We start from the raw sequence: 24980 nt of genomic DNA, 5'->3' as shown, positions 1-24980 counted from the left end.
TTTTTGTTAAAAAAACAAAACAAAAAAACTTCAGAAACCGTTTTTGTAAATAGTGGGTTTATAAAACAGATGGTTTATTTTGATAATACCAATTTGGTATCTATCTATAAAATACGTGAGTCCTTATGCCATACCGTTAAAAACTGAATAAACAAGGCACTTTCTGAAAGGGAAGTGAGATTGTGATCTTACAGACAAACTCGGTGCTTGTGCTCTATTGATGGCATGGGCTCCCTCCGCGCTCTTCTGCCTCTGGCTGGCCGTGCCTGGCAGCACCCTCGCCACCTCTCTCCTTCCCAGAAGCGGTGCCGCTGGTAGTGCCCGGGATCGGAGCGATTTCTCTGTATGCTGCTAACCGAAACAACAGGTGTCCAGTTTGTTGAGTAACCAAAAGCCTGAATGTGTTGGTGGGAGCTGTCGGTACCCAGGAATCTCGGATGTTGGTTTTCATGTGTGATTGTGCTTAACTTGGATGGGACGAGCCAGCTGGATTGTGTGGTACCAAATATTTTTCTGGGACTATTCTCGTTACTGGATGTGACCTACCTTCAGTAATATAAAATAGTCTTTATCTTGGGAGAGATTGGCTTGCGTTGTTTTTTTTTTTTCCTCCTATGAACTTGTCTTGCCATGTAAAGCTTTGCATTAAATGCTACACTTGATTGCTCTTAAGCTATTCACCTGGAATCTTTGACAGCTTACCTGAATGTCAATGCAGAGGGCACATTCCTACAACCAAATGAAGTGACTTGTGAGAGTGAGGATTATGTATGAAAAAGGCAACCGCATTTCAGCGTGGGCATAGCCCTTGGGATGCTGCCTGGTGCTAAATCACATATCTTCTCAGAAAGCCCGTGCTTCCATTTGAACAGAGCCTGTTCGCTCCTCTTGCTTTTGATCCCTCCCGAGTGACTAAACTGATTATTCTGCCAAGTTAGTAAATCAAAGGTGCGGTCTGAGAATGATAAAACCAAAACAGATCCTTGCATTTTAAGTCCAGGAGAGATGATTGTAATCGTTATAAGCACACGATGCCATGTTCTACCTACCAGAGGCCGCATGGTCTCACTAGATGGAGTCGCTGTTGGATGTGAGCCACGGCGATCGTAGAAGATACCTTTTTGTGTTGTGCAAGTTAAATAGTTTCAACATTGAGATTTCTGGTGATAGGTACTGCATCATTTGCAGATTTTAGACTAAGAACTGAGTACAACTATTTAGGTATGCAGAGCTATGCTAGAATGCCATATAAAAAAAAAAAAACGGGTGGGGTGGGGTGGCGCTGAATCCCAATGTCGTAAATATCCAGGAGATAATTTCTGGTTTGGATCTGAATGTAGGGTCTGAATTTCTGAGAATGAAATCTTTAATATTTTAATTCTTATCCCAGTTAATCCAATTAAGTGGGTGCTGTTACCAGTCTAGTCAGTGCCCTCCATGGCACATGCCGTTTTACGCGGGTACTGGCAGCCTGTCCAACAGGTGAGCAACTATGGTGTTCTTTTTTCCCTTTTTAAAAAGTATTGTAAACTTAAAGCGGGGGACTGAAGGCAGGGTCTGACTTCAGATGTCATGGGCTGCAGAGGGCGCTACAAAAGTTCCTGAGGAAGTAGATTTGGTATTTGCATTTAGGTATTTTACCTTGAGTGATGTGTAATACCTCCTGCTATAGCTGTGGCAGCTTGCCTGAACTGACGGCTCGCCTGGAGCCGTGCCCCTGCCCTTGGGCTGCCGGGCGGGATGGGGCTCCAGGGTGGCTGAGTCCGGCTCCGCCAGCACCGCCTCAGCCTGCGAGGTGCCCCGACACCCATGGGTGCTGCCGGCCCCTGCCCTGCTGCCCAGTCCCTCTCTGACTTCTCCCCTCTCTTTTTCTCCTTCCTCCTCTGTCTTCCAGACATGTCACCCATGAACTGTGGGGCATTTGAGCAAAGAATCTTTCTTTTAAACCCCTTGTCACCATGAAGAACATGCTGACTAAAGCAGCAGTTGTTGATGGGGAAGCAATCAAATGGAGGAGCTTGGATGCAGAGTACAGACAGTTTTGTGACTGAAAGACAGCTTTAAACCAGCAGTCAGCCTCTCTTGCGGTTAACTATGTTTATAAAGAAGTCTTATATTGTATGAGCCCTAATTCAGTGTAAATAAGAGTAGTGGGTTTGTCCTCACGTTTTGGGGTGGTTCTCAACGGGATGGGGGGGATTGTTGGTCCTGGGGTGTTCTGGTACGTCCTGTCTACACCTGTTAGATAGTGATGGAGCGATGCTTTTAAAATTAACACTGGAAGTAGCCATTGGCTCAGGTGAGGAAAAGCAGCTGGCTATATTCTTGCAATTAGTTTCTGTGCCAAAGTAGTAGTACGGTTGGGGCTCCCGCAGGCCTGCACGGTCACGCTACCCTGAGGTTGAGCCACCGGGGCTAGAGGAGCTCACTGAAGCAGGAGTTGGGGCAGCAGCTCCTGCTTGTGCCCTGCTTTTTTCTGTGACTTTTTTTCCCCCAAAACTTTGTCACTGTCAAGGACATTACTTGGGTTTTAAAGAAAATGAGGATCTATCTAAGGTTTGGCTCTTTTAATGTTTGCAGAGATGTTTTGAAATATGAATGAGGTAAGTATTTTTGTATGGATGTGCATGGAGTGATCGTGTTATTTTTCCATTACAATGTGGGCTCAGGTCAGTTTCCTACCAATTGCTATGTGATTGAGGAGGCTGTACGTAAAAACATTTTAAAAAGAATAAAAGCATAGCACTTGGATTTGGTTTGGGTTTTTTTTTTTTTTAATTTTGTCTGTGTGAATTGGAAGTTGAATACACAAAAAAAGCCCTTAAACCTTTAGGGACCAAGCCTACAAATTCATTTGAACCAAAAATGTAAGAGCAAATGACTTCAGGGAGGGAGGGATGGATGGTGAGTGAAACTTAAACTGGAGCACAAAGGTGGGGGAAAGGCTGTGGAAGTGAAGGAGCCAGTAAAAGGACTGCACGCTGGCCAAGAGCAGGGGTTCAGAAGGTGGATGAGTTTGTTCTCTCAGGTTAAGCAAAATCTGACAGCTGCTGTGTGTGATGCTCATTTCCTTTTCATTAACGACTTTGCCAAACACTCTAATTTTGCAGCACATGGTGTAAAAGCCACCTGGCTGTTTGCTGAGAGTGAGTTGGGGGTTACACGGAGTTGTCCATAGCAATTGTTCAGAATATTTCTTACATAAGGCTTTGTCAAAACTGAAGTGTCCTCTGAGACTTGAAACCTGTTGATTTTGGAATTTATTTATCATTTCATGTCTGTTGAAGATAGGAATTAGAAATAAAATCTTGAATATACATTCCAAAGAATTAAAGTTCTTGTTTTGCAGGAAAATTTTTGGTCTAAGTGGGAAGCTCTGACCAGCCACAGAGCTTTAGGGGTTGCTCTAAAACCCTTCAAGCCCTGACTTAACATAATTTTTCTATTAGACAGCAGCTAATGCACAAATTTAATCAGAAACCTGTGTTGGCTAAACTGTTTGCTTCTCTTCGTCTTCTCTCAAATAAACCTTGCTTTTAAAAAAAATTAACAAATACTTGTTTTGTTAATGTGCTGTCTTAAAATCTGTCCTCAATAATTTAAAAAGGCATTTTAGAAGCTTTTTTTATTATTATTTTGATGGCGTTGTTGTCTTAAAAAAATGATGCATTAGGGTTTAAAAAGGGCGAAGATGATGCTGGCTTTTGTTCCCGGTTACGCAGGCTGTGGCAGGCACAGTTACACAGGGCTGACGGGCAGCGGTTTCCTTCACGCACTCCAGGGTTTTGTCCAGTAGCTGCAAAAAAGTTTCTAAGTGCGTTTCTCTCATGAGCCACGTCCTGAGTACGTAGAGATTTAACAGAAAATGTTCTGAATTGTGTAAAGCCTGTTGTCTCCGGATACATGCGTCTCTTGAGATGTAGAACTTTAACTGGCCACAAGCTGGCAAGCTAGTGTCTGAGAGACTGCCATCACTGGTAAGTTCAACAGCAGCAAACGTATTCTCACCTTTTTTTATAAAAGCACGTTTATTTTAGCAAAAAAGCTTGAAACTCACAGCTAAAAACACATAGTTTATTTGTTCTTAAAGTGAGTTCTGTAACTGCTACCCCAGTGCTCGTACAAGTAATACTGCATAACCAAAGCTGGGGTTTTCTTTGGAGTGAAAAAACAGCTCACATGTTTTTGCTACTGGTTCCTCCTCTTTACCCTGGCGTGAACAATAAAGTCAGTTCAACGTTCAGGCAGCTCCACTCACTGCAGGCGGTGTTTTTCTCTGAAGGGTGTTTTGAGCAGGCTCAGTATTGATGTGTGTCGAAGGCCTTTCATCCCAGCAACAGAAAGGCAACAACACTACGCAGAGATAAGTCTTTTTAGGTAGTTAATTCCTATCATCTCGGAAGTCTAGGTTCAACAGGAGACACGTCTTGGCTAGTTTCTGTCCCTTCCCTGTTAGACTAAATGTCGCATGTAATGGAGCAGAGATGTGTGGTGGTTTAAGAGATACTCTGAAATTTGGGGGTGGGTAGTTCCTTTTTACTTTGTTTCTACTGGAGGCTTTTTGTATTTTTAGATTTGACATGTTCTTTTATGGCAGGGAAATCTACTGAAGGAATAGCAGTATTTTCACCCTTACTAAAGGGACCACCTTCCAGGTCCTGGAATACTGGGACTGCTGGCTACTGTTTTGCCATATTGTGTGGTCTACATTCCTCTATTCTGATCCTAGGAAAAGTCTAATGACTGGAGCTGCTCAGTGCAGTGACCAGGAGTTAGCGCTGTACTCTGGTATATGCTGCCTGCACAAGTTTGAGCGAGCACCTTTTCTTATGGGATGCGTTGTGATGATAAATATCCTAAAAACCGTTAAGGGCTTAAAATGCCTCCAGAAAGAGGAGCTCCACAAATAGTTAAATAACCAGGTCTGTCTTTATCACCATGGGCTAAACTAGATGTGCCTAGCTCTTATTTTCTTTTTCTTCGAGATGTTTTACTGTAGTCTGGTGGAATGGGCTTGTGACCATCCAGCTCTCCTCAAGACGCCAGCAGCCACTGTATGCCAGCGCTTTCCGATTGCTGTTTCAACAGCTATCGGATCCACCCGCTTGGCAAATGCTGTACATCCCCCTCCCATTCAGCACCTTAATCCCAGGTTCTTCCAAGTCTGCATGTACAAAGCCTCTTTTTGCTTGTACCAAAGTAGTTCTGTGCAATATTCAAAACACAACTAAGCAATTGTTTCAGCATGATTTATCATAAGCATCTGTGTTTGTATTACAACTTCATGGAATTTTCAGGCTTCTACATCTCTTGTTTCAGCATGAACAGATCTAGGCGATTCTTATACATAATGCAGCTGAATTTATCCACTCAAGTAAGGGGGAACTAATAGAGGAAGAATATTTCCTACGTAACTATCAGTTCTGTAAAGCACTGATTTGAAAAGCAGTTCGTCAATGACAGCTTGCATAATGGGAAGGTGGTCTCTGACCTTCTTTCACGTCAACAGGGAGCTTTTTTTTCCATATTTGTCTTGTATATTCAGACATGCGGACGGGGAGCTGTTGTGGAACCATCCTGCAGCTGCCAGTCTGTTGTGATCGATGATTTCTGGTTTGTGGCAATAATTTTCTGAGCCTTGATGTTTCTTGATGTACCTCTTCAGATAACGTTTTATGGAGTATTTGAAAATGAGGTAACTCAATTCACTTAGATTTAATACAATGCACAGACATGAAGTTGCCACCAGAAAATAGAGGAAAATCATCTTCTCTGTGGGTTTGGAAATATAGCAGTCTACGGTATTGGGACATGGTCTTATGTCACATTTCACAAGACGTGGTACTTTGAAACCATTGTACAATTTATAAAACAGAACAAGAAAAACTATTTCAAATCCTGTTTTTAAAATAAGGCTGGTAAGGTAAGTGCACAGCAATCCACCATCTATCTCTCCTGGACTTTTATAAGGCTTCTGGTTGTGGTGTTTCTCTCTGTTGTCTCGGTAAGCAACATGAAAAACAACCAAGAGTGAAGGGGTGGAGACCATGATTAATTGCAAAGCCCAAAGTCTGATGTGGGAGACAGGGAAGAAATGGTCAAAGCAGACATTTTCACAACCAGGCTGCTTGATATTGCATTCAAATTCATCGTGCTCATACTTCCAGATGCTTTCTGCAGCCACAATGTAAACCAGTAAGCGGAACATGAACACAACCGCTACCCAAATTCTTCCAATTCCTGTTGAATATTTATTCACTCCGCTCAGTAGATTGCATAGGAATCCCCAGTTCATTTTTTTCCTCCAGGAAGGAAGGAAATCCTGTATCAAAAAAACACGAGAGCAGAGAGATGCTTCCACCTGGGTGAAGAAAAACAAAACATTCATTCAAGGTGAAATATAACCAGTAGCTGAAGCAATTAAAAATTCTTAAGCATTTTAAAAGGAAAACAACAACAACAAAGTGCTTTCAGTTCTGATAATTTGTACCTTCTGAGGCTATTACATAAAATTCATTTGCTGTTAAAATAGATTTTGTCAACTAGGCTGAAGCCTAATCATTCTGTTAAACTGTCCTGTGCAAGCAAATGTGCCTGTTCTTCCCAAGGACCTCCTGAGCCTCAGGTAGAGCTTTCGCTGACAAGTTCAGCCTAGTGCTCTGCCACTGAGGCACGCTCAACTTAGCCCTGTCAGTTATGAAAATACTAAGCACAGTCAAATCAGATTTCACTTTCAAATGTATGTATATGTGTCCCATAATAAGTTGATGACCAAAATGCAAATTGTTTTCTTTTTGTCTGTGGTTTAACTTCTCAGTAAACTAGTGTAATATTTTAAACCCTGTCCTGCTTCACTGGATTTTCCTTGTTGTATTTCTTATCATTTAAGAAATGTGCTAAACTTTACTCCAAAAATGTTTTTATTTCGTAGTTTCTTTTCCACACAAGTCTTCCCCTGTCCTAACTCTGGAACACTCCTTTTGGAAGAGCTGCCTAAGGAGCCATTGGCAGCCAGACTCTCCTCAAAGTCAAAAGAAGACCTGAGATAACCACCAAGAGCGTACAGTCACCTTCCCACCTGGCCCAAACTCTGAGGTCTGCATGGGTCTTCGAGGATAGCAAGCTCCTTTGTTTTGTAAGAGCAAAAAGCAGATGTATTCCCAGGACACAGAATGGCTGGGAGACACGAGGAGGGAAAGCTGAGAAGTTTCCAGATCTGTGTGTTTTAATGTCCTCATCCCGTTGACTGTTCCTGCAAGCTCTGCCTGGCAGGAGAGATGTGCCTCTCTGTGGCTGCAGTGGCACATACAAATTCTGCCACCTCTGCCATGGCTGCAGTTAGTGCCGATGTATGAGCAAGTTCATCAACTGGCAAGTTTGAATACAAATAGTAATCGGGTCACAGCATCACAAAGCTCAACACAGGTGAAAAACTCGTACTACTTTTGCTGTCCCTTGATTCTGCAGCCCATCATCACATCTGCCTGTGGCCAGGTTTCTGCTGGAAGACAAGGCTATTTGCCTATTTGGGTATTCCTACATTGCTACCATTAGAGCTGGTGAGCTGGTGACTTACCTGAGGAGCTGAGGAAATGAATATATTGCTGATTAATACTGGGAAGAATGTTGAAAAAAGATGTTCTCACAAAGAATGGTTACCAAGCTACACCTTTATGCTGCAGGTAAAAAAGAATAACAGGAATATCAGTTGGCTTATATCCTATCAGACATATGTGCTTTTAAATATGTTTGGCAGGGTGGTGACTTGGTCATTAAAGAGCTGTTTCTGTCCTCCATGTCTGCAATTAGAGCTTAAGCAGAAATTTAAATTGAGCTCCTCTGGACAGCACTAGGGCTTTAATGCTTTCTAGATAAGTAATACACAGTAAATACACCAGTCTCAAAGGAGCTTAATATGGTGTAAATTTGGGGTTGTCCTGTACAGGGACGAGAGTTGGACTTGATGATCCTTGTGGGCCCCTTCCAACTCAGGACATTCTATGATTCTATGAATAGCAAAGCATGAAGATACTATAATGTAATAAATCACAGGCAACAAAACAAAATATTCATGTGAGCAAGCATGAATATTAACATGTGTGAACACATCTTGTGGATGATCTCTCCTCTGGAGCAGATTTGAAGGAAAACCTCAAGGGGCCTTTACTAGGAATTTAAGATGTGCACAAGCACTATAGAAGGGGAGTCTGAATTTTGTTATTCCATGGAAAACGAGTATGGCTGAGAGTGGGCTTTTGCTAATGATCATAAGAACTGGACTACCCCTTTCTAATGTAAAAAGCCTAATGTCACCTATCAATCCATGACTGGAGTTACACCAACTCTAAGCATCCAGCTGAACAAGTCGGGACAGAAATTAAAGATACACTGGGTCACCAGAAAGGCACAAAAATCAGTGGGAACCAACACTGGTGGAAATCAGGCCGTGGAGATACCTAAATACAGACTGAGCAATTTACCTTGAGGCGTCTTTTCCCAAAGCTGAGCTGCTACTTCCTTACCTGAGCAGCAAGAGGGATTAGTAAAGAGCAACTTTACATCTGCTTTTGCCAATCCCACCCTGAGGAGAAGGATGTGAAGGGGAAAAGAAAGTCCTGCCCAGAGAAAATGGAGGATTAAGGATTTGACTAAAATCTCCAGCAGAGAGATGATCAAATTCTAGCCAGCCAGAAAATAGGATGAATGACATTTCTGAAAGGTATTTTGAAAGACAGCAACACGTTCTGGTACCCAGAAGTCTGGCAGTGAGGCAGGAGGCCTTTTCACAGAACTAAAGATGGCTCCTGGTCTGTGTGCTCTGTTGATGATAAACTGAAATGTATTAAAGGACTGCAGGGCAGGTCTTGTGGCCAGCGGCGTTTCTGCAGCCAGAAGTCTGCAGAGCATTGGTTATGTTTTTCCACTTGCAGCCTCCACTCGATGTTGAGAAGTGGTTGTATAGGACAACATTCAACCACAAGCCTAAAAGGCCACAGAGCCTCTTTCATGGTATTGTGTGGTGGTTGACCCTGGCTGGATGTCGAGTGCCCACCAAAGCCACTCTATCACTCCCCTCCTCAGCTGGGCAGGGGAGAGAAATATAAAGAAAGACTTGTAGGTCAAGATAAGGACAGGGAGAGATCACGCACCAATTACCGTTACGGGCAAATTGACTCAACTTGGGGAAATTAGCTTAATTTAGTAACAGTCAAATCAGAGTAAGGTAATGAGAATCGAAACCAAATCTTAAAACACCTTCCCCCACCCCTCCCTTCTTCCTGGGCTTAACTTTACTCCCAATTTTCTCTCCCTTCTCCCCTCCAGCAGCACAGGGAATGGGGGTTACGGTCTGTTCATCACACGTCTTTGCTGCTCCTTCCTCCTTAGGGGGAGGACTCCTCACGCTTGTCCCCTGCTCCACTGTTGGGTCCCTCCCATGGGAGACAGTGTTCCATGAACTTCTCCAATACGGGTCCTTTCTACAGGCTGAAGTTCTTCACAAACTGCTCCAGCATGGGTTACTCCCACAGGATGCAGTCCTTTAGGAACAGACTGCTCCAGCATGGTTTCCCCCATGGGTCCACAGGTCCTGCCAGCAGAACTCCTCCAGCACAGGCTTCCCACAGGGTCCCAGCCTCCTTTGGACATCCACCTGCTCTGGCATGGGGTCCTCCATGGGTTCCAGGTGGATATCTGCTCCACCATGGACCTCCATGAGCTGCAGGGGAATCTGTGCTCCGGCGCCTGGAGCACCTCCTCCCCTCCTTCACTGACCTTGGTGTCTGCAGGGTTGTTTCTCTCACATATTCTCACTCCTCTCTCTGGCTGCTGTTATGCAGCATTTCTCCCCCCCCAACCCCTTCTTAAATACATTATCCCAGAGGTGCTACCACCATTGCTGATGGGCTCAGCCCCAGTACATACTGTTCAAGTTGTAACCAGCACAACTCCTCTGTTCAAAGGAGCTGCAAATGTGCCTTTAAAAGGTTATGTTTGCTTTTTGCACTGTTGCTATAGAAGATCGTAAACCTTAACTGATGCTTTTTTATACTTCGAACACACAATTAATTCACTGAAGTGCTGCAAAGAACATGTGGATCAGAAAAATAAAATGGACTTCAAAGCTAAGGAGTTACTCTGCAGGTGAACAAGAGATAATAGATTTCATGGAACAGCACAGGCACAGACTGGGGAGAGGTTAAGTTAGCTGAGGCTAGAGAAGACAAAGACATTATATGGGCTGTATGAAGTTCAGAGAAAGGTGAGGATTCAGACAACAAAAAGAAGAGAAATCTTCAAGTAAGCACACAATTGAGCAGCAGGAAAAAGATGACAGTGGTATGAAGTTTTGTGACACTTCTAGAAGTGGCAGTACGTGTGGAAACAGATGCCAAGAGTAATGTCAGGGCACGACGCTTTAGCAAAATTATATTCTGGCTAATGTAAGGATGAGAGGGGCAAAAATGGGATCCAGATCCTTGTAGCCAAAGAGTGATTTCAACCTTAGCATTCAGAGGAGGTTCATTTTGTGCAAAATGAATAAAAAGAGTCAAGAAGGGAACTAGCTGAAGAAATTGAGTAGATTACGGAAAATGTAGATTACATCAATTTGCATCAAGGTGATGTCCAGCATTGAGGCTGACAATGAAATGACTCAAAGGTTTTAAAAAAACAACAAAAGGGTCAAAAGAGGATCTATTTGGCACCGTGGAAATAAAGCCCACAAAAAGACTTAGCCTCTATTGGAAATTACAAAGAAGACACCAGAGAATCTTAAACAGTAAAAGAAAAATTATTGGCTCCAAGCGCTCAAGAGAAAAGGTGAATGGAGCAAGAAGTGAAGAGTAGGAATTTGAGGTTAGATTTACTTGAACCCTGTGCTCCATACATACACACACGCACACCCCAACTTGGACAAAAGCTGAAGCTTAAAGTTACGTTCATCTGTTGTACTTTCTTCTAGCTGAAGTACCAGGGATGAGCATGAAAACATGTCCCTGGGCTGCCTCTGCTACCAGCCAGGCAATGGAGCAGGTAATCTCTCTTCCTCCTCACATACATCGTTTATACCTAAATGTGACTTAAACATTGCCCCCCGCAACACACTCGCACCTTGTCTTGTTCACTAGAGACACAAGTGACCAGAAGACCCCCACACCCCCTGCTTTCCTCAAACATACCAGTGGCTTGGATCCCCCCTAAGGCTGCACACATGCTCTGCTGAGCACACAGAGCAACCTGAATGCATCATTAACTTCTGAGTGTGCTAAATGTAATTTATTGAGTGAAATGTTTGAATAATGCTATTGTTGTTGAATACATTCATCAAAAAATCATTTTTGTCATTCAATGAGGTCTACAGAAGGTTGGCTAATGTGCATTGAGTAATGCATCCCTCGAAAAGCATAGCTGCTCAGAGAACTAGTTCACCTAGATTTCAATCAGCTCTGCTAATTTAATTACTTTAAAAGCAGAAAAGCTATCTTTGTGCAAAGGAAAATGGGGCGGGGGGGGAGTGGGGGAGTAAGAAAATGCAATAACAAACTAAGTAGAGAGAAACTGGGGAAAGCATCCAAAGCGTTAGGGGCACAAAGAGGGCAGGCAGGTCAGAGCTCAGAGGGCAGGGAAATTACAGGAAGAAGGTGCAGTATTACGGGAAATGGAGGTGGAACGTTGAGAAATAACATAAGGAACACGAGCCTGGGAATGGTAGATCTGTGAATTCTGTACAAGCAAGCTGAACTTTCCTCGCAGGCTGAGAGATGGGAAAAGACTTTCTTTTTCTGATATAAACATTACTAATGGGAGTATTTTGCTGCACCTCCAGCTTACTTTGTTTTTACTTTTTTTTTTTGGACTGAAAGAAAGAAAACTGTAAATAGCAGCAAAGATAAAGCAGAGAGCAGAAGTAGAGAATCACAAAAAAGCAGAGCTGGTAACAATCTTGAGAGTTCATCTCAATTTTTTTTTACAATTTAATCAAAACATCATTACAGTACTTTTTTTAAAAAAAACACCAAGGATCATGAAAGTGTTATGAGGAAAAGAAAAAAAAAAAGCATTGGCATAATGTTTTCCATAAAAAGCCAAACAAATAATGAAGCTTAACTTCAGACGTTAATTTAGTAACTGCATTTCCCCCTTATTTTCTTTGTTTGCTGGTATAAGGAAGTGTGCATCCATTTTACGGTTGCTGAGCCTTTGTGCTTGTTTCATGGACTACCCACTGCTTCCTTACCGACTACCAGAGGTGTAAGGTCCACAGGTTGAGAAACACTGATTTCTTCATTCTCTGGCCCTAAGAAGGCTTCGTTGTGCATACAGTGCTCCTGACAGATGTTTGTTCAGTCCCCTCTTAAACTGATGGAAGCCCCACTAGCCACCCCACCCCATTGTGGTGTATCTATTCCAGTGCTTTGCTACAGAAGAAGAGGGAGCAGCAAATCTCCTTGGAACACCAAGGTACAGCATAACTCTCTTCAAAGCCACCCCACCAAGCTGCACGTGCGCCAGCTATTCCAGCTGTTGCACATCTGTGATAGGACCTGAAAAACTGTTGCTACAAGTCACTAACCTTGTAATGCCTTTGTTTCTTGTTCAGCAGTGAGAGTGCCAATGTAAGGTGATTTCCAGGTCCTTGTGACAAAGCCAACAAGAGAAAACAGAGAAATCATAAACATTAGCCTTTTCTTGTTCAGACAACCTGTCTCTTATCATCAAATAAGTAAAGCTGTAACATTAACATCATATTGATACTCATTGCTTTTTAAGGCTCTTCAGAAACAAGCCAGGTAACGTTTGACAACCCATGAGCAAACACAGCCCTCCTGGTCTGCACACTGGCCAAGCTGTTCGCTTCTGCCACAACCGCTGCTAGCAGTAGTGCAGCAGAGTCCGTGGTTCTTAGGCTGACTGGAGCCAGAGGTTTCCCACTTCTTTCATCCTTCAGACACTTCCAGTGGAAGTGGAGGCCCCTGAATGGCAGAGGTAAATGTACTAGCAATAGCTTGTTCTCCTCTCACAGATCATCAAAAAAATAATCTACAAACACTTTAGATTGAACTTCATTAACATGTAATAAAAAATTGAGCCCCCTCCTCAAAACATCAATAATCTAGACAGAGAAAATGTGCCATCCACCAGAGAGTTGACATGGTTTATCCAGCATCACCCAGTACATCAGAGACAGAGCTAAGAAAAGAGCTGTGGTTTCTCGTAGCACAGTCCCTTGCTTTCATCCTCTTTAGCTTACTGATTCTACCCTCTCACTACTTCATGCCTTTTATTAACTTCTAACTCCTCAGAGCAAGAAATATGCCCTTTTGTATGTTGGGAGATAAACCTCTGGGTACTGTGATAAGCGGTACTAAAAGTAGAATTCCATAAACAATTAAATACTGCTTAAAATGGACAAATGGTGTGTAAAAACATCAGCCTCGATATTTATTTGCCACTGGCTACAGGAAGGAAAAGACTGGATGGAAGAGGGCTCGGCTCATCTGGTCACGTAGTAGCAGACCAGAGCTGGTCAGTTTGGCTTTTACATGAGACTTTCATATTGCTTTCCTGAGTGGCTTGGGACAAATCTCCTTCCTCTCTGGGCTTCAGGACCTTGGCTGCCCAACATTCATTTCTCTGAAAATATCACTTACAAAACACATCTTCAGCAGGCTTCGTAACTTTAAGCACACTTGGCATTCTTTTTTATAGCCAGTGGTGGCAAAATTGTATTTAGGGAAACCGCAAACACCACTTAATAACCCAGCAGCTGCTGAGTCTGATGCTTTGCCAGCTGCTAATTGCTGTGGTCTCTCCTCCACAGCAATGAATGGATTTTGAGAAAAGGCAGACACAGTTCACTGTTTTCTTTGTTACTTTGGTAAACTGTGTAATTAAAACAAAAAAAATAAACTCAGAAGTAGCCAAAATGACTTTTTGTTTTGAAGTCGTGATGTCTATATTTTGCCTACATAACTACTGCCGCATTTCTCATCACTTTCGTGCCAGATAGATAACCCATATCTCCTATGCTCTCCTGCTATAAACAAAAACTCCCTCTGCAGCAAATTATCTTCAACATTAGTATTACTGCTTCATTCTTGCGACTGTTGTAACACTACTGCTGTAAAGCTGTAGTCAACTCATAAAAAAATGAATTGACAAAGTCAAAAGATTTCCAATCGAAAGAGCGAATGCCAGTGGCTACGCTACAGTTTGTAACTCTTTAGTAGTTACAAAGTACTGCAACAGTGCAATGAAAAGAGGATTATATCTGTACTTTATGCTGGCTGATGGGACACCCTCACTATTATCAAGCCTGTTTGATTTGGTAAAACTATATTTTATAACAAGAAACTCTAACTTACCTGCGTCCCAGTGAACAATTACAGCTGGATCCCAGGTTTCTAGTGGCATTAACAATCAACAACTCTTTTCCGAGAAAGGGAGTATTGCTTTAAGCCTTGGATGGAAACTGCTCGTCTCCTAGGTAATATAAACTAAACAAGTGAAACCTGATCACCTCTCCTGGCCCGCTGTTCAAAGGAGAACCATAACGTGTCTCCTATCTTCAGAAAGGTACAAGGAAACTACGGCATTTGTTTAAAATCGCAGACTTTATCTGCATCTTCTCAGCACTCATCGGCACCAGCCCTAATGCTGCACACTTTTTGCTTTCACATTAGCAGCAGCACAACCTGAAGACGCGCGCGCTGGGGCATCCAAAGCAGCGGGCGATGAGCAGTGGCAGTCTGCGACCCACGTGTAGCCTGTGCACTCGCAAGCAACGAAGTCACTTGAGTACATCAGTCTTGCAGGAACACGTGCAGAAGACTCTCTGCAAATAGCCTGCCTTTCACATGCTGTTCCTGCAGGAATGACCTGGAGGATCCAGCTAGCTCCCCATTTCAGATGCTGCTTCATTGCTAGCTTTTGTCTCATCCAACTTACGCTCTCTCCAATATTAACTTTACTGTCATATCAAAATAGCAAGAAAGGCCTTCATGAAATACTTCTTAACTCTTAGCAATTAGTGCAGCTTATTAATTTTTTTCAGAACTTTGTCCATGTGAAAAACTTGAAACCTCTGTATAGAATCACACACAGTAACCTTCTGAAATCATACAACTGACCTAAGAGCCTTGACTCCCACCCTGAGTGCTCTTTGACATTTTATGTCAGGTTTGTATTTTGGGTTCTCTTGGGCAAATGAATTGTCCGCTAAAGACAAATATTCTTTTAGGCACGTGTTGCTCTGAGCAATACACGAATGTTCAGACAGGTGTTTCCATTAAAATTTTAAATTACAGTGATTTTCTCAAGTAACTGAAGTCTGGTTTTTATTAATAAAATGTATTTTGGTTACTGTAATTGCTAACCAATTCCTGCATTGTACTAGTCAGCTGAGCTACTTCCCATGAGAAAGCCCATAACTTTATTTTTAATAACTAAGCAATGGAATAAGTGTTTCTGTCCTGCCTAATGCATCATACCAAGCATCAATGCTTTGATGGTCATTTTTACCTGGGTTGTGGCTATGCGCTGAGTAACATTACAAAAAAAGCAGAAAGCCTGAACTCCTTGCCAGTTAAATGAATTCTTCACAGTATAATTTATTTAGCTTAAACTTACTGTGGCTTTTATCTGGGAATTACACAGGAATGTTCAATAGTTCTCCAGAGAGGAGGGTATCACATAGCATAACACATGTGCCTGAATCAAGGCCTTGGTACTGTCCCCAGAGAAGCTAATGCCTCCAGAGGGTGACGGAAGGTGCCACAGGTTGGAGCAGGGCTGCAGGTAATGCAGAGCCTCCCAGCTGCCTGCTGGAGAGAGCTGCCTGCCAGGCGAGCGCCTTCCTCCTGCTACCGCTGCTGAATGCCCAACAAAAGTAATGGCCAGTTGAATAAGGTTCAGTTCACATCAGTAATTCAAAGGCCAAAATCACTGTAGGAATATTGTAGTTACATGTAGTATTGAGAAAGCTAAAATTTACCTTTAAATCTAAGCTTTATTATGGCATTAGAGTAATCTGAGCAATTGTAACTGTCCTACAGCTACAGAAAAGAAAACTGAAAAAAGTCCCAGCAGTCCATTTTTTTAGTAATTGGAACTGCAGGGTTACAATCCCATCACTGAAATGTCAAAGCTAAGTTTAAGCATCTTTATGACACCCACAGTTATATCCCCATTGTATCTAGTATATAATCGTTGTGCACTGCCACTCTCATCTTTTGTTACGTGGTGGTATTTATATACTAGAAGACAACTGTGAAGTGCAGAAAATTGGAAGACCTCCAGATTATAAAGTGTCAGAGTCCCTTATTACAGACTTTACTCTCTTAAACCTGCGAAATTTCTTACCCTCCAGAGTCTTCCTAGGAGCTGTGCTCCCTGCCTGAGATCTGAAAGGTATCTAGATCAGAGAGGGCACTAGCCGAAGGTTATTAATGCGTCACAGCTCAAGCTGATTGGGAACCCCTGTGCTGCAGGCAGAGGTTAGTCCTGGTCCATGCCCCCACTGCCAACCGCCTTCCCAGCTGTGTTGCCCTGTTTACATCAGACTGTCTCACCCATCCAAGTGAAAAAATAAATTTTGGGGTTTTTTTGCGATGTTAGTTTTCAGCTGGACCAAGGAGTAAAATCAGCGTACTCCAAGGCTGAGCAGTCCTGAGTCCTCATGCAAGGAAGGCCACAGTGACCACAGGTGAAAACAGGTCTCCCCTTGCCCCTTCCATTTAGGAGGTGCAGCCTTAAATTAACTCAAGTTTGTCTTTAAACCCCACTCTCAGGTATCTGGCTGTGTACTGTTGCAGTGAGCAAATTCAGTGCTGCACTTGTTTCTCTGCTCTTCCTTTTCAGTAGAAACTAGCTTTTTCTTTCCAGAGGGTATGCTTTGGGTTTTGATATGAATCTGTTCCCAGCTGGAAATGCACACTCATTAATGAAAGTAAAACCTAACAAAGCACCTTTTCCCTTCCACGTTGAATTCAGTTAAAAAGATTTATAAGCTTGATCAGTATTTGAAGAATAACAATTGCTTTAATCTTTGCTGGAAGGCACAGCTGGGTGATTTGTTTGTCTCTGAGAGACACAGCTGGTTAACAAGCGTTACACAAGACCTACACATAATGTTATGAAACACAGAAGATTCATTCTAACAGATTTTTGTTTTTAAAATGCATATTGCCCTAAAACTGGTTTGGATTGCCAGTGGTAGGGTCCCAACCACTGCATGCTGCTGTCTGAAAACTCTGCTTTCTTTCAATGGAAACAATACAAACGACTGATAGCAGCTGAAAAGCAGCATAAGGGCTCTTGAGACTGACATGAGCTGAGCAACAACCACACAGAAAGCTCTCAATGCCACCTCTGTCTAGCTGGAGATCTGTTTGTTTCTTTTTCTGCATTTATGTCCTTAATATGGCAATTCTGTTTCACATGCGCAATAATTGTTCCCCTCACCGTTAGCTGCGAGTAAGACAGAGGAAGTACTTGTGATTACTAATTTTTGCTTTCCTTTCTTCTCCAGACTTGTTCAGGACAAAAAAAAAAAGTCCCAAGTGTCCAATTAAAATATTGTGAAACTCACAGTGTATAAAACATTGTAAAAATCAGGCAAAACAGGAATGCAAATACGCACTAGACATTCACATATGAAAACCCTAACAAACACATGATGGAAGTTGCCTCTCTCACTACAAGTCATACCAATGCTGAAGTCCCAATGTTGATGCAAAAAGAATTTTTCTGTCTGTAACTGTGTGTCTCTAAAGTAGGGGTAAGTTTATCTCGAAGCATCCTATCTCTATTTTGAAGACAATGTGAAGCTCGGTTCCTGTGTGGTACTTGAAATAAGCAGGAGCTGTGAGGTGAATCAGCAAAGATGCGGAGGCATGCTGTTGCTCCCCGGACTGCATTAGGCTGGCTATCGCATCCTAACAATGTCTGTGGGACAGAGACATCAGATTTGCTCTGTTCCCTGCAGAGGCTCTTCTGCAGCTCAAACGATAAGAGGATGCAAGTCTCAAGAAACACAGAAACTGCTATTAAATTCTGAACGGCCGCGGCATACAGCACAATACCCAATACAGAATCCCAAAGGAATTCATTTAAAGGGAAAATAAATCTCAATAACAGCCTTTGCTTTGGAAAAGGAAGGGGGGTTTGTGTGGTTACTTTTCAGGAGAGATACACAGATATTAAGAGGATAAGTGACTCAGAAATACCACAAATGTTTACAGTTCTACCCTTCACAGAGTCTCTTCTTTAAAAAGATGCCAGACAACTTCATAAGCCTTGATGGACTGAGCATTTCAACATCCTGTTGGGTCAGATGATAGCAACATAATATTCACATTAAAGATAAAACAAGATGCTTTCCCACAGTCATAAAGCAAACCTAGGAGCAGCAAGCAGTCCAAGCTTTTCCTCACTGCAGAGTTAATCTGGTTAGTCAGCACCAGCTCAGCACATGCCAAGTACCAGCACTCACATCAAAATCTAGTCTTGCTGCTAAGCCCCTCTCTGCCACTTCTCTTTCTGCGCATAAAGCCTTATCCCACAACTCTTTGTATAGTGAAAATTTTCACTCTAGCTGATGGTGCTTTTTGTACTGGGTGCAATTTCTTCCCCCATCAATGATGTCTGGGACTTACCTGTGCTTTAGAAGAAAGAAGGGAAGTACTAGAGAACCAGCCGCAGTCTAACAGTCCTTGCCACCATTATCAGGCAAATGTGTTCTGGCATAAACCCACCCTACCACGACCTGGAAAATACTGTTATGACCCTGGCTGACCTTGGGTCAGGAGATCTATCTGCGTGGATGGGGTCAGTTAATGACAGTCACTGCTGAGAAGAGGTGTACGTGCCCATAAGCGAGTGCACTTCTCAGTGCAGCGAGGTAAATGTTTTGTGTTCCCATATACGTGTCAGTTACTTGGGAGCTGTATGCAGAACATCTCCTGCAGTACTGTAAAAACTCCCCCTTCCCTCAGGAAAACCAAGTTACCTCCCCAGAAACCAAGGCTCGTGCAAAACCCTTATATCGGCTTCTTTCAATTACACAAACATCAAAACAAGAGCAGGAAACTTCGCTCAGAAGTGACTTAATTTCTACTCAATGGTTTCCAAAGAAAATCAGCTGTGTGGCATATGCTGCCAAAACAATAGCTACCAGATCAGCAGATGGTATGTTGTGAATTAAATGTTGACACAAAATCCAGACATACTGCTCAATTCTCCCTCCACACCAAAACTTATTTCCCTACTATTTTTCTCACCTCATGATATTTATACACAGCAGAGAAATGCTTTAGATACTCCAGCTGGATTTAGAAGGGATAAATTAACCTGCAATATCCTATTACTCTGCCGTCTTTCAAAATAAAATGCAGATTGATTACTGAAAAAGAACACCTGAAGCAAATGTCTCTCAGAGCCTGGATACCTCTACATTTATGTTTGTCCCCCCCAACCTCCATGACTGCAATAACAAGGTGCTCCACCAAAGTCCTCTCACACACCCTCCAGATACATCAGTGGACAGGGGAAAAGCAACAGATGTCATCTACCTGGACTTCTGTAAGGCCATTCACACAGTCCCCCACAGCATCCTTCTCTCTAAATTGGGGAGATACAGATTTGATGGGTGGACTGATGAGAAATTGGTTGAATGGTCGCATCCAGAGGGTAGTGGTCAATGGCTCGATGTCCAGATGGAAACCGGTGACGAGTGGTGTCCCTTGGGGGTCCATATGGGACCAGTACTGTTTGATATCCTCATCAATGACACAGACAGTGGGATCAAGTGCACTCTCAGCAAGTTTGCAGACGACACCAAGCTGAGAAGTGCAGTTGACACACCAGAAGGACAGGATGTCATCCAAAGGGACTTGGACAAGCTGGAGAGGTGGGACTATGAGAACCTCATGAGGTTCAACAAGGCCAAGTGCAAGGTCCTGCACCAGGGTTGGGGCAACCCCCAGTAACAGTACAGGCTGGGGGATGAAGGGATTGAGAGCAGCCCTGCAGGGAAGGACTCGGGGGTACTGGTGAAGGAAAAGCTGGACATGAGCCAACAATGTGCACTTGCAGCCCAGAAGGCCAACCGTATCCTGGGCTGCATCAAAAGCAGCATGGCCAGCAGGTCGATGGAGGTGATTCTGCCCCACCTGGAGTCCTGTGTCCAGCTCTGGAGCCCTGAGCCCAAGAAGGACATGGACCTGTTGGAGCGGGTCTAGAGGAGGGCCACAAAAATGATGCGAGGGCTGGAGCCCCTCTCCTGTGAGCACAGGCTGAGAGAGTTGGGGTTGTTCAGCCTGGAGAAGAGAAGGCTGTGGGGAGACCTTATTGCAGCCTTTCAGTACTTAAAGGGGGACTATAGGAAAGATGGGGATGACCACTTTAGCAAGGCTGGTTGTGACAGGACAAGGGGTGATGGTTATAAACTAAAGGAGGGTATATTTAGACTAGATATAAGGAAGAAATTTTTTACAACAAGGGTGGTGAAGAGCTGGAACAGGTTTTGAGAAAGGTTGTGGAGGCGCCATCCCTAGGAACATTCAAGGTCAGGTTGGATGGGGCTCTGAGCAATCTGATCTAGTTGAAGATGTCCCTGCTCACTGCAGGGGGGTTGGACTAGATGACCTCTAAAGGTCCCTTCCAACCCAAACCATGCTATGATTCTATGCAGAAAAGCGTGAGCTGGGGCTGGTGAGTCCAGAACTACAATGTACTAATCCACCAGCTGGATACAGCTAAATCTCTGTAATATTATCCACCACATCTCAGTTCTGCCTGCCTGTTACCAAGGGGAACACTAACCTGTGTCTCTCCCCACGCTCCAGGTATTGGTTTTTCCAAAGTTTGAAGTTTCTACCCTTCTTTCTAAGGTGGCTTAAATTGTGCAATGGCATTGAAGTCAGTAGAGACAGAAAGGGAGGCACAAGCAGGCAGATGAGATCCCATAGGCTTCATTTCCTCTAGACTCCAGGTAATCTTGTTAATTTTATTGTTTACAAATAATAGAAAGCAAAGCACTCGGCATTTATGTAACCCGGAGCTTCCAGATGCCTGAAATCGAATTCAGATCTAAATACCAGATGCTTAAATCGCAGTGTTATTTTTCTGCTCAAACAACTGCACTTCCAGAGACACATCTCTGCATGAAACACCCCTTCCCGATCCTGGCACTGGGGATCAGGAGACGGGGCAGTCTCACAGCTTCTCTTTTTTGTGTTTCCCGCATGAAAATATAATTGCTGCTAGCCTGAGTACCAAGATTTACACCGTCCGGACGAACCCTGTGCAGCTCTCGAGGAGTTTGCAGAGGGTTACCGCGGGCCGGCCGTTACCAGGGTCCAACAGCCATCCAACGCCTGCTCCCGGGCCGGGGTGTGGCGGGGAGGGCGCTCGCCCGGGCTCTGAGGAGCGGCTCAGCAGTGAAATGCGTCTCCTCCGACCGACCCCGCTCCCTCCCTCGCCTCCCCGCTAATCCCCGGAGCCGTGCGTGCGGAAGGAGACCCACCGCCCCCGCCGAGAAGGCTGCCTTACTCCCGCCGCCCCGCCTGGGGGGCGGGCGGGGCGGGGCCCGGCCCGGCCGCCTCCTAGGCCGCGCCGGCGGCCTCCGCCCGGGAGGGGGCGCAAGTGCGTAGGTGCGGGCCGGCCCCGCCTCCTCGGCGCGGGAGAGCGCGCTCGCGGCGCGGGGTGAGTAGGGGCGGGTGAGGGGACGTGCGGTGCCAACCGTCACTAACCGTCGCCACCGCCCCCTGAGGCGTCGCTGGAGTACAGCGACGGTCTGGCTTCGCTCGTTGTGCCCCATGCGTCCCCGCCGGGCTTCTCCTCTGGGAAACTGCTCCCTTCGTCCCCAGCCTAACGCCGGTGGCGGCGTCAGGAGCGGCCTCGCCGCCCTGGGGGGAAGTTTGGTGCTGGCCGGGGGCCGGTGCGGGAGAGTCGGGCTGAGCTGCTGACGGCTGGGCGCGGCGTACGGGCCGGCGCTGTGCCCGCCCTGTGCCTGCCTTTGGCCGACCTCCACGCTGCCCTGGTGTCGCTGCTGCGTCTGGGGCCTTGCGGGAGGGGGCCCGGGGCGACTGCTGGGTTGGGGTGGAAAGCTGCCCGGCGGAGAGGACCTGAGGGTGTTTGTCGACAGCCGGCTTAACATGAGCGAGCAGTGTGCCTAGGTAGGCAAGAAGGCCAACAGCATCCTGGCTTATCAGAAATAGTGTGGCCAGCAGGAGCAGGGAAGTGATCGTGCCCCTGTACTCAGCACTGGTGAGGCCGCACCTCAAATATTGTGTTCAGTTTTGGGCCCCTCACTATAAGACAGACATTGAGGTGCTGGAGTGTGTCCAAAGAAGGGCAATGAAGCTGGTGAAGGATCTGGAGAACAAGTCTTAAGAGGAGCAGCTGAGGGAACTGGGGTTGTTTAGCCTGGAGAAGAGGAGGCTGAGGGGAGACCTTATTGCTCTCTACAATTACCTGAAAGGAGGTTGTAGTGAGGTGGGTGTTGGTCTCTTCTCCCAAGTAATGAGTGATAGGATGAGAGGAAGTGGCCTCAAGTTGTGCCAGGGGAGGTTTAGACTGGGTATTAGGAAAAATTTCTTTACTGAAAGAGTGGTCACGCATTGGAACAGGCTGCCCAGGGAGGTGGTGGAGTCACCATCCCTGGAGGTGTTAAAAAAACATGTAGATGTGGCACTTCAGGGCATGGTTCAGGAGGCCTGGTGGTGTTGGGTTGATGGTGGGATTTCATGATCTTAGAGGTCTTTTCCAGCCTTAATGATTCTATTCTATGATTTGTGAGTCCTGACCCAGAGTCACCAGCTGTGTTCCACCCATGTAAATTAGGGGACAGGGGTGTCCTTAGCACCATGTCTCCTGTGCCCCCCAGTATGCAGGGTTAACCAAGGGCATGTTTTGTTCACCTTTGCTCAGGTGGCATCTTGCAGGTGAGCTGCCCCTTGTATGTGAAAATGAGACTCAAGGGCCTCTGGGGTGGGTGGGAATAGAGACCATACTACAACAGGGTGCAGGCTGTCCTGTCACACATAAGGTTATTTAAAAAAAAAACCAACAACAACAGAATGTGCCCTGATACCTGCAGACTAAAAAGATGGTATCTGAAGCATTAGCCAAAGGCAAGTAAAGAAACCCCAATCCCATTATCAGGGGACTTACATTTGCTGTATAAAGACATGCATCTCCACAAGTTAATTTTAGGATGCAGAAAACTGACAAGATTGAAAGTCAGTGTGCTTAGGCTGGGAATATTAGGTTGTTTAATATATACACAGAAATTCATGCTGTAAGAAGAAAAGTGGGGTGTGAACTCATACTCAGTGAATGTAGTTCTTTCAGGTTTGTAATAATTTTTTATTTAATAATTTTTCATTCTGTTTTTAGGAAGCATTCATCATTAATTAAAATGTCTTCTACCAAACCTCCAAATGAAAATGAAACAGCCAAAGAGAGAAAACCAGGACTGAGGAATGTTCAAACAACTATGCTCTTCCGAGCTGTGAACCCAGAGCTTTTTATTAAACCTGTAAGAGGTTCATTCTGAGAGAAGCTAAATACTCTTGGAGAGACACGGTTGCTTTAAAATAATCATTGCAGTTCTGTGTGCATTATATAACCACCTCTTGTTATGCAAACCACTCACTAATGTAACTAAAAATATTTTTACTTTTTTTCCCACTCTGATTATTAAGAGCCCAGCACATTGCATTATTTGTTCCAGCTTTTACTTCACTGTTAGATTGTCTGACTCTTTCATACTGTGCCAAGTTGCTTTCAGAAAGACTGTTTACAGGCATATCACCCATGTAATTTGACAGGTTAAGTAATAGGAGTCCTCTTTAATATTTAAAAGGAAACCAGTCATAAAATGCAAGCTTTTTGATATGAAAGGAGGAGATTTTTGGTAGCTTTTCAGTATTTTAGATTTTTCTTTTGTAATTAAGTTGATGATAGGTTTTATTTACACTAGCAGAACCCCACAAGGCTGGATTAAATTTTGTGCATATAATAACAGTAGATATTGTGCTGGTAATACATGATCTGTTTTAGAGGAATATAATCGAGGTTGCTTGGCGGCAGGAGCAGGGTACATTGTCTCCATAGTATATGCAGATGAACTGCATTAGAAGTTTGTAATAATTACCTTTAGTAATTCGGTTTGGCCTGTTCATTCATGCTCAAGCAGCATTTGTGACCAGCAAAAGACAGAGCACTGGGCAATGCCACAAGAGTCGTCATTTTCACAGGGCATTCCTTTTGCTATCAGAAAGTCAGGTGTCCCTTCTTGCAGCTTATTAAAGTTATTTGGGTCAGTCTGCAAGGCAACAGTGATGATTTTTGCAGATGTCTCAGCAGTTTACTGTTCGCTTTCTAAGCTAAGATTGAAGAATGCTTGTGATGAATGAAAAATGGTTTGGCTAAAAATGTACTAATTTTTTTTTTTTTTGTCAGAACAAACCTGTGATGGCATTTGGACTTGTAGCAGTTACCCTCTGTGTGGCCTACCTTGGTTATTTGCATGCAACGGTAGAGAATAAAAAGGACCTTTATGAAGCCATCGACAGTGAGGGGTCCAGGTACATGAGGAGGAAAACATCCAAGTGGGACTGACAGCGTAAGGAAGGAAATCAGCAAATCAGTCACAAAATTTTTCAAGGCAACTACTGTTTTTTTCTCTGTCCATTGAAATAATGGATAAATATCTCTCTTGCCTTTTAATGTAATTTAAGTTCCTTTGTAAAATGCTGTGCCTGTACAAATAAATTGCAATTAAGGTATATGTGAACATAAAAGTGATTTTTAGAATTGTCTGTGATCTCCACAGAATGTCAGAAGACATGCAGTTAACTCAGTTGTGCAGTCAGGACAGGTGAAGGCCTTAGAAATTTACATGATAGTTCAGCTCACTTCCCTCTTTGCTTTGATTAAGTGAAAACAGGGGTTTGTCTTTTGTTTTTTAAACA

At 44.0% G+C, this 24980-nt stretch overlaps 2 protein-coding genes across 3 annotated transcripts; one reads left to right on the top strand and one right to left on the bottom strand.

The window, feature by feature from the left end:
* Window positions 1–46: 46 nt before the first annotated feature.
* Window positions 47–6295, bottom strand: GJB7 (gap junction protein beta 7). The gene is made up of 2 exons (XM_009505417.2): window positions 5588–6295; window positions 47–246 (listed from the first exon to the last, which is right to left on the bottom strand). Exons 1-2 carry the CDS (start codon window positions 6293–6295, stop codon window positions 124–126), a joined length of 831 nt encoding a protein of 276 aa, XP_009503712.2. The 3' UTR covers window positions 47–123.
* Window positions 6296–21598: 15303 nt separating this feature from the next.
* SMIM8 (small integral membrane protein 8) lies at window positions 21599–24809 on the top strand. Of its 2 annotated transcripts, none has more exons than XM_064447670.1 (3): window positions 21599–21705; window positions 23401–23542; window positions 24469–24809. In XM_064447670.1, the coding sequence occupies exons 2-3, from the start codon at window positions 23423–23425 to the stop codon at window positions 24625–24627; spliced, it is 279 nt and encodes a 92-aa protein (XP_064303740.1). In that variant the 5' UTR covers window positions 21599–21705; window positions 23401–23422; the 3' UTR covers window positions 24628–24809. The 2 variants fall into 2 exon arrangements, with proteins under 2 accessions (XP_064303740.1, XP_064303741.1); XM_064447671.1 differs by lacking the exon at window positions 21599–21705 and adding an exon at window positions 21752–22178.
* The last annotated feature ends 171 nt before the right edge of the window (window positions 24810–24980 follow it).

This window comes from Phalacrocorax carbo, chromosome 3 (assembly GCF_963921805.1).
Source record: "Phalacrocorax carbo chromosome 3, bPhaCar2.1, whole genome shotgun sequence".
In the NCBI taxonomy this organism is placed as follows: Eukaryota; Metazoa; Chordata; class Aves; order Suliformes; family Phalacrocoracidae; genus Phalacrocorax; species Phalacrocorax carbo.
The sequence above is the reverse complement of the archived record's forward strand: the minus strand, read 5'-3'. Positions and strand labels throughout refer to the sequence as shown.